The sequence below is a fragment of the Lissotriton vulgaris genome, chromosome 1_1 (genome assembly GCF_964263255.1).
Source record: "Lissotriton vulgaris chromosome 1_1, aLisVul1.2, whole genome shotgun sequence".
Lineage (NCBI taxonomy): Eukaryota > Metazoa > Chordata > Amphibia > Caudata > Salamandridae > Lissotriton > Lissotriton vulgaris.
In genome coordinates this window covers 404,802,768-404,817,788 of record NC_141685.1, presented here as the reverse complement: position 1 = coordinate 404,817,788, position 15,021 = coordinate 404,802,768, and the positions used below count along the sequence as shown (strand labels likewise).

Genomic DNA, 15,021 nt, shown 5'->3' with positions numbered 1-15,021 from the left:
AGGCAGAGGATCTATGCACAAAACTGAGATACCGGGAAAACCCGGAAAGGACCATCAAGAAATGCAAGACAAAGGCTATAAATCAACCCAAAGAAAGCTTCTGGAGACCACCCCGAGAACACCAGAAAGGGACCTAACTACCTGTGTCACCACCTATAATGCAGCATCAAACAAAGTAAAGGAAATAGTCAACAAAAATTAGAGAATCATCACGTCAGGAGCGCTAACCTGGCCAAAATCAAGGTTCGCCAATAAAAGAATGAGAAACCTCAAAGACATTCTGGTTCACACGAGACCGCCGCCACCAAAACAAGGTGACCGAACACCACAACTATGAAACAATCCTCCAGTGGTGGGACATTACCCATGTGGCTCCTGTTCCGTATGCAACTTGACTACAGTAACAAAAACTCTACAACTTCTACCAAACTTCAAATGGACCATCAGGTACCACACGAATTGTAACACTACCCATGCAATTCACATCATTACCTGCCCGTGCAATTTACGCTACATCGGGATGACCTGTCGCAAAGTAAAACAACGGATAGTCGAACACAGGAGTAACGTCAAGTGCCAGAAATCGACAACAAAAATGAGCACTCACTACATAGAGGCCAAACACAGAGTAAATTACTTGAGATGGGTTATTCTGGAAACCCTAGCCACGAAAAACGACAATGCATCGAGGGTCCTGTTTGAGAAGGAACAGAGAAGGATCCATTGCTTACGAACGAATGACTGCGGGCTCAACTACAACATTCCGTGGTTAAGCCTTAACCATTAAAGACAGTTATCTGACACGCTCAATGTTAGCCTTCTGAAAAACTACACCATTCAATGCAAGGAACATACCCTTGGTATCCCTTTACAACTGATGTAGTCGAGACACACTCTTGCTATCCCTTTTTCAACTCGTGGAGTTAAAACCTCCTGACTACTTGGGCGGACAATTCGCATAACTTAAACTTAATCACCGATGCAGCCACCACACAGCTCCACCGATGCACCCACCACACAGCTCCAACGATGCACCCACCACGCTGCTCCACCGAGGCACCCACCATGCAGCTCCACCAAGGCACCCACCACACAGCTCCACCGATGCACCCAGCTCCACAGATGCACCCACCACACAGCTACACAGATGCACCCATCACACAGCTCCACCGATGCACCCACCACACAGCTCCACCGATGCACCCACCACACAGCTCCACCGATGCACCCACCACACAGCTCCGCCGATGCACGCAGCACACAGCTCCGCCGATGCACGCAGCACACAGCTCCGCCGATGCACGCAGCACACAGCTCCGCCGATGCACGCAGCACACAGCTCCGCCGAGGCACCCACCTCACAGCTCCACCGATGTACCCACCACACAGCTCCACCGATGCTCCAACTAAGCTCCACCAATGCACCCACCAAACAGCACCACCAATGCACCCACTAAGCTCCACCGATGCACACACCACTCAGCGCAACCACAGCATCACTCAGCGTAACCACAGCATCACTCAGCACCACCACAGCATTACTCAGCACCACCACAGCATTACTCAGCGCAACCACTGCATCACTCAGCGCAACTACAGCATCACTCAGCGCAACCACAGCATCACTCAGCGCAACCACAGCATCACTGGTTCAAATATGTTCTTTCAATGTTTCAAGCTTTCACGCTCTATTACAAATCACAAAAAGATGTTAATATTTCACTTCTGTTCTTGGATTTTCGTCACAATAAAAAACACTGAACATAATCTTCACAAAAGTTATTTACAAAAGTTTAAGCTATTGCCATTACAAATTAAATAAATTATTTAAATATTAATTATTTAAAAAAATTAAAAGCCATTGTTATTTGTAATATCAATACATCTAAGTCACGTAAATACAAAACATGTTGCATTACAAATGCTATAGGTGTCACATTTGGGAAAGTTATAACTATTGGCATTGTAAATGACAAAGCTATTAATTTAGCTATTTAAACAAAACACATAAATAAAAATAATTCATTTATATGACCAATAGCTCAAACTTTCCTAATGCGAGCCCTATTGAATTTCCAATGCTTGTTTCGTAGTGACGTGCGCCTTCTTATTCTCCATGTGGGCTTTCCCTTGCATCTGTTTTAGCGTGGAGTAAATAAGTTCAATTGAGGGAGCAGCTTCTACTTCAGAATGTAATGCCGAACCCCCTGCTGGGTACCTCCTAACACCGTGCCACCCTCACCCTGGATTAGACATGTGGCGGAGTAGCCCCACTTCAACTGTTGGGTGATAATCCGATTCATACCCCTGTCCGCCAGACTTGGCTTTTTCATTGAGTTTTCTTCTGCGCCACCGCACGCTTTTGTGTAAGTGGCCTGACACAAGAGCTTTTAATGCTGTCCTCTGAAGTGACAGAAGCTGCGTCCTCATCTGCCAGGGCTTTACTAGCCCCTGAAAGATCTGACTCATCTGTATGGGAGTAAAATTCTCTGCTCCTGCTGGGATGCCTCCAGCCATCAATTCGTGTCACCCTAGGCTTGGCTCCAATTTTTTATTTTTATTTTATTATTTATCTGAGTATTATATAGCGCTGGCTAGAGACATCAGAGCGCTTTACATAAGGATCCACAAAATTACAAGTTACATCAGTTACAAAAAAACATTTCAAGAGCATCGGAATGCGGAATAAATGGAGCTTAGAAGGGTAAGGGGATGGGGTAAAGGTGTAGGAGGGAGAAAGGATGGAGATTGGATGGATGGAGACATGCCCAAAGTCTGGCTGGGTAGGTGGCGGCTGGAGGGGGGGGGGGGCCAGCCCATCTCCTCTATAGCTATCAGGTAGCTCCACCGGGCACCAGTCAAGCGCCTAGGTCTCAATGAGAAAACAATTAGATAGCAAAGAGGAGGGATAAACGGAACGTAAAGGAGAAAGTGGGTGAAGTAAAGGGGCAGGAGGGAGAGTACGACGGAGAGACGAAGTAAGTTCTGTCCAAAGTTCAGCTGGGTAGGTGATGGCCGAGGGGGTAGTCCACAGCCCATTTCCTCTGTAAGCTAACCAGTAGCTCCACGGGCCTCGGCCAAAAAGCTAGGTCTCCAAGGTCAGAGGTAGGGTTCACAGATACTGTATCCTGAAGGGTAGGCCGGAAGGGGGATGTGTTCGAGGTCTGGTCAAAGTCTGGTTTATTTTCAGGGGAATAGCACGACGTGGTGGGGAACCGAATGGCAGCCATCTTGGGGTCAGGCAAGGGATTAACAGGTAGTAATAGGGAGGGTTTAAAAACTTGTATTTCCAAAAGGTAATGGTGGCCCCCATGCCCCTCATTACTGACCTGGGCTTGGGGAGCATTCATAGAAAACCAAATGTATGTAGCAGCAGCTCAGTGAGTGAAACATGGCTCCTCGAAATATGTAAATTAGAAGGGAGCCATCGCTATTTCAAGATCGGCAGCAGAGGAAACGTGGATGATGTGCTGCCTGTTCTGGGCACCTCCATATGCCATCAGAACCTTAAAGTGGTTAGGATGCCAACCCCCGCAGCCGCTTTAGTCACTCCTTACGGTTGTCCAAAGCTCTGTGTCTCCATCTGAGATATGCCCCGGGGGAGATCGGAGGCAAGAAATAGAGCACGCCAATACCGCACAGTTACACAGAGATTGTACCATTTGTTCCAGTGCTGAGAGTGACAGTAACAGGCCAGTACTCAGTCACCACCGTAGAGTCAGTTACCCTCCTTTCTGCTTCCTCAAGGTCTGTAGCCAGAGCCCCTGGGCAACAGGATTTCTTCTTGCCAGCTCCTGAAGATCACCCAGAAAATATTTCTGGGATCAGGAGCTGCTATTCCCCTCGTGCTTCGGCACTAGACCGCTGCTCTTCCTCTTTCAGCTTCCTGTCTAAAAGACCTCATGCGTTGTGTTTCTACCCTACAGGAGCAGCGCAGTTATCTGTCCTTTGCCCAGCCAGCGTTTTCCGAGCCGGAGACACAACCTGGGTCCCTGTTGAGGCCGGCGTGTCAGCATGGTTCTTCATAGATTTACTCTTCTTTGGGGGCATTGCAGAGCCCCGTCGACCACCCGCTCGCGGTATAATGTGCCAAACACCTTGCCAACAACTCTGAGAAATAGCGAAGCGATCTCCCTGGCTCCGCTGGAATCCACTTGAACCCTGCCTCGAAGGTAGTGCTGTAATCTTTACACAGCTATATATAGCGTTCTCCTGCATTATTAAGTTATATCTTTCCTAAAAAGGTCACCAAGGTTCTTATCCAATTATTCCAACATTTGAAAATAAGGGCTGGGGCAGGCAAGCGCCAAAGCGTTTCAAGCAAACGCCATCTTGCCTGCGACCCTCCCAGCAGGCTTTGTCTTCAGAGGGAGCTTGGTGTTTACTTTTTTTCTCTGACATCAAAGTGAGAGAATACATGTGACAATCTTGCTGTGAAGGAAAAGTCTTTTTTCCCAAGCACATAACAAACTTTAAATGTCTTTAAATAAACTGCGCTGATATTTCAGAATATATCTGACTTAGAAAAGTACTAATGAAATAAGTTTTTAAAAATTCTAAAGTGTGTTGGAAACAAATATTTGAACATGAGCAAAATTACACTATATTTTTTTTTTGTAAACCGATTTTATTCAGTAATATCCAAGCATATAGGAGCAATACAATGGGATTTTAGAGCTTACATCGTTCTTTCGAAAACAATTATCCATAATCATGTCTGATGGTCACACATAACCAGTTGCCGATTCTCGCCATATGTGGACCTTTCACCAAATGGTGACAGGATTTTTTGGTCAAATCAGAGTTCTCAGGTGAGCTATGCTCTACATCCCTGTGGTGGGAGACCGACATCTCAACAGTTCGTTCCAGTACGACCTCGCAAGAATCACAGCAAACAATAAAATAACGAAACACTCTGCTCCCCCTCCCCCCCTCATTCAACTCCCACCCACCCCACACCCCAAGGCATGTCGCTCAATCATCTATGTCTCTGTGGCAAATAACATCCGGTCATGCAAGGCATCAGGCACAATAATTCCAGTAGGAAGGAATCTAAAAAGGGTAAGCCTCTAAGCAATATATGCTTTCAATCCCTCAGGCTACATGCACAGACAGGGCAACTGTTCAACGCCCACCCACTACTACTCATTCAAGTGGTGGTTCGTTATCATTAGTCGGGTGCTTGAGCAGCTCTGCTAACGCCACCCACGCTCTTGGGGTGTCTAGCATTTTTTCATTGCCTGTTCTCTGGCATTTGCAGTCTAAGAATCCCTTCACAATCTGCCATTTTATAAATTCTTGCAGCCACCTCGAGACACTAGGGGCACTGGTGTCCTTCCAGTGACTGGTAATTTCTCATTTAGCCAGGACCAACCCCAGGTCTATGAATTTGCTGGTAATTTTATTCCGGGCAGTGTGAGGAAACCAGTGTAGTGGGCAATATCCTGGGGTCAGTGTTCTTTCTCTTTCCGTTATGTCGCCTCCCTCCAGAACCCCTCTAGTAATGGCAACTCCCAGAACATATGTAAAAATTTAGCATTTTCTAAGTTACACCACAGACAGGCTGATCGGGTCCCAAAATACTCATTAATCTTGGGTGGGGTGCGGAGGACAAAAACATGGATTTGCTGGAATTGCGCATTTCTGCAACTTTTCCATGCTCTTTCTATTAGTGCCTCCCACGCCTTCTCATCTATGGGCATCCCGAGGTCTGTCTTCCATTTTAGACTCAGGCTCTCCAAGGTACGTCTTATCTCCTGGGTGAGCCGCCAATAAAAATATTTTTCATACGGAAAATCTGAGCTAAGCAGCACATTCATGGCTTTTAAAACTTGAGTCATGAATACAAATTACCAGCATATGAGGGTGATGTTATTCAAGTAAGCAACTCCGAATATTCATCACTCATATCCCTCAAGAAATAGACCAGCACACTTCATTACCTGGTTACAAACTAAACGGAGACAAAAGTGGGATATTACTGCTCACAGTTTCATGCAAAAATACTTCTTAAAAGAAGCCTCATCATATCGTCTATCTCGGTATCCTTATCACAAAATACCTAGCCATTTAGACACAATTGAAAGGATCACAGTGATTATGCTATCCACCCTATTTTATGCTATCTGAAATATATGTAAATGTATACCAGATTTCCTCTGTATTAACAAACAATACAGTATCTCAGTGGGTAAATTACAACTTCAAAAATATCTCTGAGGATTCTGCCCTCCAAATTTATATCTGCCCTGATTAAGGATTACGCAAGCAGTCTAATAGCTTTCTCCACCAGAATTTGGAATAGACTAAATCAGTGCTCTAGAATGGCATCAGTAATCCAGTCGATCTACCTTATCATGCTTGAGCAATTTGACCACTAGAATATCTATGTAAAGCAAAGCTCCACAACTGCTGGAGATGTATCCAAAGCAATTCAATTATTGAACACATGCGGTTTCGATGTCCAACACTATTGATGTATTGGCAGACATTGTCTGCTTCTATTCTTCGGATACAGTTACCAGACAAGACTGCTTTCTCGAAGCTCAACTCTTCCTTTATCAATCCCAGAAAAAACAGACTTCTAAACCTAGTTTGCACCACAGCTCTCCAGGGCATAACAACAAGCTGAAAATTAAAAGATCCACAACCATTTTCAAACTACATGCAGTTTGCATAGGATCCAAACCTAATGAGCGAACAACAAAGATTTTTCAGAAGTCAGAGAGATCAGTTGTCCCCTTACAAGCTATCTTTAAAGTACATATATTGCAAAGAGTAACAAAGGAATAACGAAAGCTGATGGAACCACAGACAACAACTGGATATTACACTATGATACTGTCAACCAATTCCTCAATCAATCAATCAGTGACACTTATAGAGCGCGCTACATACCCGTAGGGTCTCAAGGCGCTGGGGGGGGGGGGGGGGGGCGCTACTGCTCGAACAGCCAGGTCTTCAGCTTCTTCCTGAAGGAGAGGTGGTCTTGGGTCAGGCGCAGGTCGGGAGGGAGGGAGTTCCAGGTCTTGGCGGCCAGGTAGGAGAAGGACCTTCCTCCTGTAGTCGCTCTTCGGATGCGGGGGACGGCGGCGAGGGCGTGGTTGGTTGATCGGAGGTGGCGTTTGGGAGCGTAGAAGTTGATCCGGCTGTTGAGGTAGCTCGGGCCTTGGTCGTGTAGGGCTTTGTGTGCGTGGGTGAGGAGGCGGAAGGTGATTCTTTTGTTGATGGGGAGCCAGTGAAGGTCTCTCAGATGTCCGGTGATGTGGCTGGTTCGTGGGATGTCGAGGATGAGTCTGGCTGAGGCGTTCTGGATCCGCTGGAGTCTCTTCTGGAGCTTGGCGGTGGTACCGGCGTAGAGGGCGTTGCCGTAGTCCAGTCGGCAGATTCCTGTATCTAACACATTTTCTGCGTGTTCTTTCCCCATCTCTTCACAATTGTAATTCTAAACCTGCTTTCTAATCACACTCAGGAACTCATTATTTTCTAAATCCTGTACTAATTCACAACTCCTACAATCAATTAATCAATCATATCATTTGTAAAGCGCACTACTCACCCGTGAGGGTCTCAAGGCGCTGGGGTGCGGAATGCTGCTACTGCTCAAAAAGCCAGGTCTTGAGGAGTTTTCTGAGGTCAGCAGGGCAGCAATTTTGAAGTTGCATTTTGTTAAAGTGCAAAATCAAAAATTTCTAAAAGTTGCCAGTTATGGTGAGCACCACAACCATACCCACCCCATGTACCTCGAATGACCTCACAGATGTGATCACGAATTACATCACATTTTTGTTAATCCTGCAATTCAAGTGTTTTTTTTTCAGAATTTGGTTGACTTGTGCAGCAACGTCCAGAACCATTGTTGGGGAGCCATTTTCTCCCAGAAGCTGCCAGTGTAGATTGACACCATGGACACAATTACCTATTTCAGAAGATGCTACCTTTGAAGCCTTGTAGCAGAAAAGCCATATCTCTGTTTATGTCACTAAAAATGAAGATTGGGAAATTACTAAATAACTTTTACTTATTACACCCTTAAAATCTGCTTAGAAGTGTTAGTTTATGTACTACTCCATTGACTATTCGTTTGATTGCAGTATTGGCAATTCAGAGTATTTGCCTTAAAAACTGTGCCTGGACTCAAAAAAGAGGCGAAGCTGCAGAATTTCATAGCCTTCTAGAATTCTATGTCAGGACCGGAGGCTTCAGATTATGCTATATCTTCCTTCGCTTTATTAACATAAAGACTCCACAGCAGCTTAGGAAAATATATATAACAGTGAACAAAAAAATGCTTTAAGGCCTAAAGCATTTGACGGAACGTTTAACAGATCCAAAAACAACAACTCCCAAGAGTCTCTTGTATACTGCCAGTCCATAGTCCTTCCACTCTGTCCATCACCGCTATAAAACCGGCCTTCTCTTCCTCTCCCCCCTCTTTCTTCGCTGCTCCCGCAGCCAGATAAGTGCTTTTCTTGTTTCCTTTATGAGATTTATTGGTTGTATTGTATGTACGATCGTTGGGGACTCGCCCCATGGGTTGTTTCCATTACAGAGTCCCCGGTCGCGGGAACGTTCTTCCGTTCCTACGCGATATCTTTTTCCCATTTGTGTGCGGTGATTAAACAAGCCGCCAGGGGGCGCCCACGCGTCTCGCCGGCTCTTCGGCGCGCCTCCGCAGTTACAGGAGCCGCGCTGAGGAGTCTGCCTGCGCAGGAGCCAGCCCTCGCGTACCCCTCTGACACCTGGTGCTCCGGGTCTGTAATCCCTATTTCTGACGCCCCGCTGGGGTCTGTATTGCGGCGCTGACCGCGTGAAACGCCTTCGGGCGCATTTTGTGCACCTCCTTGGTTGTGTGTGGCTTGGCGCGCTTGAGGGGTACGGAGACTCGGTCCCGGCGAGAAGAGTCCGCGCGCTGGAGGGTCGGTGCAGCCCTACCTGCCACGTTCGTTGGCCCACAAAGTGATCGCAGTCAGTTGGTCTGCCCATACTCGAAGAATATCTCGATTAACACCCTCCTGGGTGCCTTTAGGGTTACTCCTGTGCTTCAGAATGGAAGGAGAGTACGAGGAAGAACCCTACTCCTACCTACAGGACGACGAATTCTACCAGGCGGTGGATAACTCCATTTACCGCTGCGTGACGGAGGTGGTAGGGCCTATGGAGGACCGCCTCTCCGCCCGCATCGTGAAGGAATGCGCGAAGCTTGCGTCCGCGCATGTGACTCCGACTCCCGAACTCCCGGGGACATCAGGCGGATTGCCGCCTGCTTCGAAAAAGCCCTGCAGGGAAGGCCCGTCCTCGGAGGCCCAAGGAGTGGACAGGGGCGCGTTTGAGCGTCTCCGGGACGCCTTTTTGGCGAAGGCAACGGCTGTGCCCCCTGCCCCCTTGGCGGACCCTGGTGCTTCGGGGGACGTCTCGACAGCCCCGCTTCCCCTGTGTACGACTCACCGGACACTGATGACGACGGGGAGTCAGTCCGCTCTTGGCTCCCGTCGTCCTCGGCCAAGGAACTGCCACGGGATGAGTCGGGCATGTTGGATCCGGACGAGATCGTCCACCCACGCTCCGCGGCTTGGACACCGGGGGAGACGGTGGCGAAATTCGTAGCAGGTCGGCTACGCAAGCCGTTGGAGAAGGAGGCAAGAGGCTGTCTGCGTGGAGAGTGCCCTCGACCAACTTTGGAGGGTAAGGTGGCCATGACTCCCGAGTTAGACACAAAAATGGCCACCTTCTTGGCGAAGTTTATGAAAGATCCCAGGAAGGGTATCGATCGGTCCTGGCGATCTTGCCAGGACAAGCTGCTGGATGCAGTGGGGCCTGCCACGAAGATCCTCGACATGGCGGAGGAGGCGAAGGCTAATGGCACCGTCATTTCCCTGGAGGTGCTTTCCAATTGGGCCCAAAGGGGTATTGTATTCCTAGGCAACGCCAATTGCGCCCTATCTACTGAACGACGGCGTTCCCTTTTGATTAAGTTGGACCCGAAGTTGGGGGACCTGGCCTCGTCGGAGGCGGGTGCAGTGGCCCAGGGAGGCCTCTTCGGCGAGCCCTTTATCAGGGAACTGGGCAAGTTCGTGAATACGTTCACGTCGCTGGACAAAGCGCAGTCCAGCATTAAACGGGTGTTTCACCAACGTTTCTCCGGAGGGGCCGGTCGCGGTAGGGGCCGCGCGACCGGCCGTGGCCAGCAAGCCAACAATAAGGGACAAGGCTCCGGCAGAGGCCAGTACCAGACCTCGGCAAACTTTAATAACTTCTACCCTACCAGAGGGCAACGCTTCGACGGCAGAGGGTTCAGGAAGAATTCTGGACAAGGAAATGCCTCCGGTGAGTGTACTTTGTTTAGATCAAGTTCCGATTGGAGGGAGGTTGGCAACCTTTTACGGGGAGTGGGAGTTGCTCACTGCCGACGCTTGGGTCTTGCAAACCGTACGTGGGTTCCACATAGAGTTCTACGACCAACCCACGCAGGCGGTGCCCCCACGTCCAATGGTGTTTTCAGAGTCCGACGCGCGGTTGATAGACGGAGAGGTCTCGGAACTGCTCCGCAAAGGGGCCATCCGCCTATCAACGCGCCATCCCAACGGTTTCCTCAGCAATGTCTTCTTAGTGGACAAGACAGATGGGGGCAAAAGACCTGTGATCAATCTCAAGGAATTCAACGGGTGGTTGATCTATCGACATTTCAAGATGGAGGGTATCCACCTCCTTCGAGACGTACTCCTCCCTCGGGATTGGATGGTGAGACTGGATCTCAAGGACGCCTATCTGGTCGTCCCCATCCACCCGCCGCATCGTCGTTTCCTACAGTTTCTATGGAACGACAGGGTGTTCGAGTTAACCGCACTGCCGTTCGGTCTGTCGTCGGCCCCCTGGTGCTTTACGAAGGTGCTCCATCCGGTGGTGGAGTTTCTCAGGGGTCAGGGGGTTCGGATGTTGGTGTACTTGGACGACATCCTCCTCATGGGGCAGTGCCCGAAGGTGTTGGCGGGCCAGCTTCGGCAGGCCGTGCACCTTCTTCAGACACTGGGGTTCATGATAAACGGCTCCAAATCGGTTTTGGTTCCCACTCAGAAGATTACCTTCCTGGGTTTCGTGGTGGACTCGGTACAGGCAGTCTTGAGCCTGCCGGGTCGGAAAGTCGCGAAAATTCGACACCTGCTTCGGCAGACGATCGCCAAAGATCGCACTTCTTTGCGCCATATCGCCAAGGTGGTCGGGCTTCTGTCGTCCTCCATCCAAGCGATTTTTCCGGGGCCCCTGCACTACAGGGCGCACCAACGTCTCAAGGCTCAGCATCTGCGACGTGGGATGAGCTACGACCAGTGGGTTCCCCTCACGGACGAAGTGAAGGAGGAAATGTCTTGGTGGCTGTCTCACATGGAGGCGTGGAATGGTCGGGCGATCTTCGGATCGGCCCCGGATCTAGTCATAGAGTCAGATGCCAGCAGGTCGGGCTGGGGCGCCCGGTGCGGGGATTTCTCCACCGGCGGCGCCTGATCTTCAAAAGAACAACGGTTGCATATCAACTGTTTGGAGCTCCTGGCGGGCTCCTTCGCAGTCCGTTGTTGGACCAAGGATTCGGTCAAAGCCTGTGTCCTACTGAGAATGGACAATATTTCGGCGGTTCGTTATGTGAACCATCTAGGGGGTCCTTGTTCCCGCGCTCTAGCGGATTTGGGGAAGGACTTCTGGGACTACTGCCTGTCGCGCCACATTGCGGTGACGGCGGAGTACCTGCCGGGTCAAGCCAATCAAGTAGCGGATTGGCCTTCCAGGCACCTCAGGGATGCCAGTCAGTGGAAACTAGACCCGGAAGTCTTCCGGTGGCTACAAGCTCTCTGGGGTCCCTTCTCGGTGGACCTGTTTGCGTCCCGTCTCGACCACCAGCTGCCGCGTTTTTTCAGCTGGAGGCCGGACCCTCTGGCGGAAGCCACGGACGCCTTTCTACAGGACTGGAGTCGGGAGACACCGTTTGCGTTCCCCCCGTTCTCCATGATCGTGAGGACGGCGGCCCAAATACGCCGCCAGGGAGCGGAGTTGGTGTTGGTTACGCCGCTCTGGAGGTCTCAAGTGTGGTTTGCGGTTCTTCTGGAACTTTCTTGGGATTTTCCAATCCTACTCCCCCTGTTTCCTCTGCTCCTGACGAACCCGGATCGGGAACCGCATCTTCTCATCACGCAGAGCTCGCTCCGCCTCATGGCATGGAGGCTCTCAGGAGACGCTGATCGCTCCCAGGCCTTTCGGGGTCTGCTGAACACCTGCTCTCCAAAGCATGGGCCGATAGTACGACGAAGCGCTACAGATCCGCTTGGCTTAAGTGGATGCGTTGGTGTCTACGAAGGGATTTGGATCCCTTGGTCGCGGGCCTCGTTCCCGTGCTGAATTTCCTGGCTCACCTAGCCGACAAGGGCCTGGCCTACAGAACGATCAATGCGATTCGATCGGCTATTTCGGCAGGCCATGATAACATCGATGGCCATCCGGTAGGGGAACATCCTTTTGTTTGCCGGCTTCTGCGGGCTATTCGACTCGCATTGCCTCCTGAACCCAGGTACTCCGTCCTTTGGGACGTCAATTTGGTTCTGAACTTGTTCCTGTCCTGGCCGGCCAATTCCTACCTGTCTCTTAAGGAACTCTCGGCAAAGTTGGCCATGTTGTTATGTTTGGTTTCTTGTAGACTCGTATCTGACGTGCGCGCGCTGGATATCTCTGCACGCATTTTTTCCCCGGATGGGGTTACTTTTACCGTGGGCCGACGCACCAAAACGTCGTCACGATCCATTTCCTATCCAGCCTTTCTAGACACTCCTAAGTTGTGTGTTGTGCAATGCCTCAAAGCATATGAAGATCTGACCTTGGAATTGCGCCCCCCGGGCGAACGTCAATTGTTGATTGCCCTGCGAAAGCCACACAAAGCTGTCTCCTCCCCCACTATTGCTCGGTGGGTGCGTTGGGTCATGCAAGAAGCAGGCATCAATACGACGCTTTTTGGAGCACACTCTGCCAGAGGAGCCATGGCTTCTAAGGCGTTGTCAGTGGGTGCTCGGTTGGAGGATCTAATGCGAGCTGCGGATTGGTCCTCGGATTCCACCGTTAAGAGGTTTTATTTCAAGCCCGTGGTGGATTTGGCCCAGTTGGTGGTAAGTAAGCTTTGAACTAGCATAATCTGAAGCCTCCGGTCCTGACATAGAATCGAAATTTGCCTAGCTTACGTAACGGTAAGTTTCAATTCTATTAAGGACACGGAGGCGAGGATTATCCCACCCAGGCTACACAGTGGTTTCTCTACCCACCCGTATGACAGTAAGTAAAGCGTTTTCCTTTACGTTGTCTGTATTGTAATAGTCACTAACTGCTCCTCGCCTTATTGTTGCATTCCTGGGCCACCTCGCTTACGCTGTCCCCCTTTTTTCGACAGGCAACGAGGGTGCTAAGCAGGATCAATGAGGTGTATGCGTGATCTGCGCGAAGAAAGAGGAGGAAGAGGAAGAGAAGGCCGGTTTTATAGCGGTGATGGACAGAGTGGAAGGACTATGGACTGGCAGTATACAAGAGACTCTTGGGAGTTGTTGTTTTTGGATCTGTTAAACGTTCCGTCAAATGCTTTAGGCCATAAAGCATTTTTTTGTTCACTGTTATATATATTTTCCTAAGCTGCTGTGGAGTCTTTATGTTAATAAAGCGAAGGAAGATATAGCATAATCCTCGCCTCCGTGTCCTTAATAGAATTGAAACTTACCGTTACGTAAGCTAGGCAAATTTCGATTCTCCGTAGATCATGTCCTGCTTTCCGCATACCTTCATGTTATCTAAAGTGTGGTGGTTGTGAAGCAGTTTCTCCAAACAACTGGGTCAAGTCGTAGAAGGCTAATATAAGTAAACCTTTTCAAAAACATTAGTAGTTATTCTCTGTTAATATTGAGTGATTTATTAGGTGATGAGCTGGTCTCCTAGTGGGGCAAAGTTTCAACTGCTGGAACTGTGTTTAGCTTGGTGTTCACAAATCGAAAGCATAGCATGTAAATTCATATTTGTATTCATTTAAAATGGTAAAATGAGCACCATTGAGGTGGGCAGAAGTAAGTGACTGTTGTCCGTCCTGTGCAACCGCGTTGGTGGTGATCATGCCCTTCACAAAATAAACTTTTAATATGTTTATGATTGCTTCTTTTTGTGATTTAGGAGTTAAGCAAGCATTGTGGCTGTCAAAATCAAAGTTGATAGATGGATTACCCAAGAAAATTCAGAAAATCAGTGAAGAGTGTGGCACTCAGTTTGAAAACCAGGATGAGCAAGTACAGGGGATTATTTCACGGTCATGTCTGTGGAGTAACAAAGAGACCAAGCCAGAACAAGATAAGTTTTGGTAAGCGCTTATTGCCAATAAAACATATGTTTCCCACTGTATTCTGAAATCCGTGATAATAATGAAATGTGATTGTATGTGAAAATAGAAAAAAAATCATAATTACAATGCACCTATTTTCTTTTTTTAAAAGAATCATCAAGTGTTTTGCAAGTACTACAGTAGTCCCCATTCACGTGGCTATGGGTCATAGCTGTTTATGTTAAAATGTATTGCTTTTTAGCAAAGGTGGGTGATCTTACTTGTGCCCTTAATTTAGTTTGAGTTCAGCTCCACTGTTTTAGCGTCACCCTGAAAACGTAATAAATCAAGTTTGGAAATGTGATTGCCCAAATGTTTGTAAAATATTGAACGGGAATTATTGAGTTTTGTGTGGTTGGAGTCAGTCAAAAGTTAGGTCTGCAACATCAAAAAATGCAGAAGGATAGGAGGAGAAGAACAAGCAATGATAGACGTGGTATAGGGAATAAAGGACACAGCAGTGGATTTTAGAGGAGGAAATGTGGCTGGTAAGAGATCACTTACAGGTGATAACGTTTTGTGTAACCAAGATGTAGGATGGGAGAAATGTAGTATGGTGGAAGGGAAAAATGAGAAATGATGAGGTTATGGACATGTTTGCTCCATGGACACCCAAACTCCCTATTGGCATC

The 15,021-nt window shown here is 48.6% G+C and overlaps 1 protein-coding gene across 1 annotated transcript in view; it reads left to right on the top strand.

Moving 5' to 3' along the window:
* The window catches only part of MRPL37 (mitochondrial ribosomal protein L37), a 128,231-nt gene that overhangs the window by 44,588 nt on the left and 68,622 nt on the right, over positions 1-15,021 (top strand). Inside the window, exon 2 of the mRNA XM_086952628.1 lies at positions 14,185-14,368. Coding sequence (XP_086808754.1) covers positions 14,185-14,368 — 184 coding nt within the window. The remainder of the gene's footprint in view (positions 1-14,184; positions 14,369-15,021) is intronic.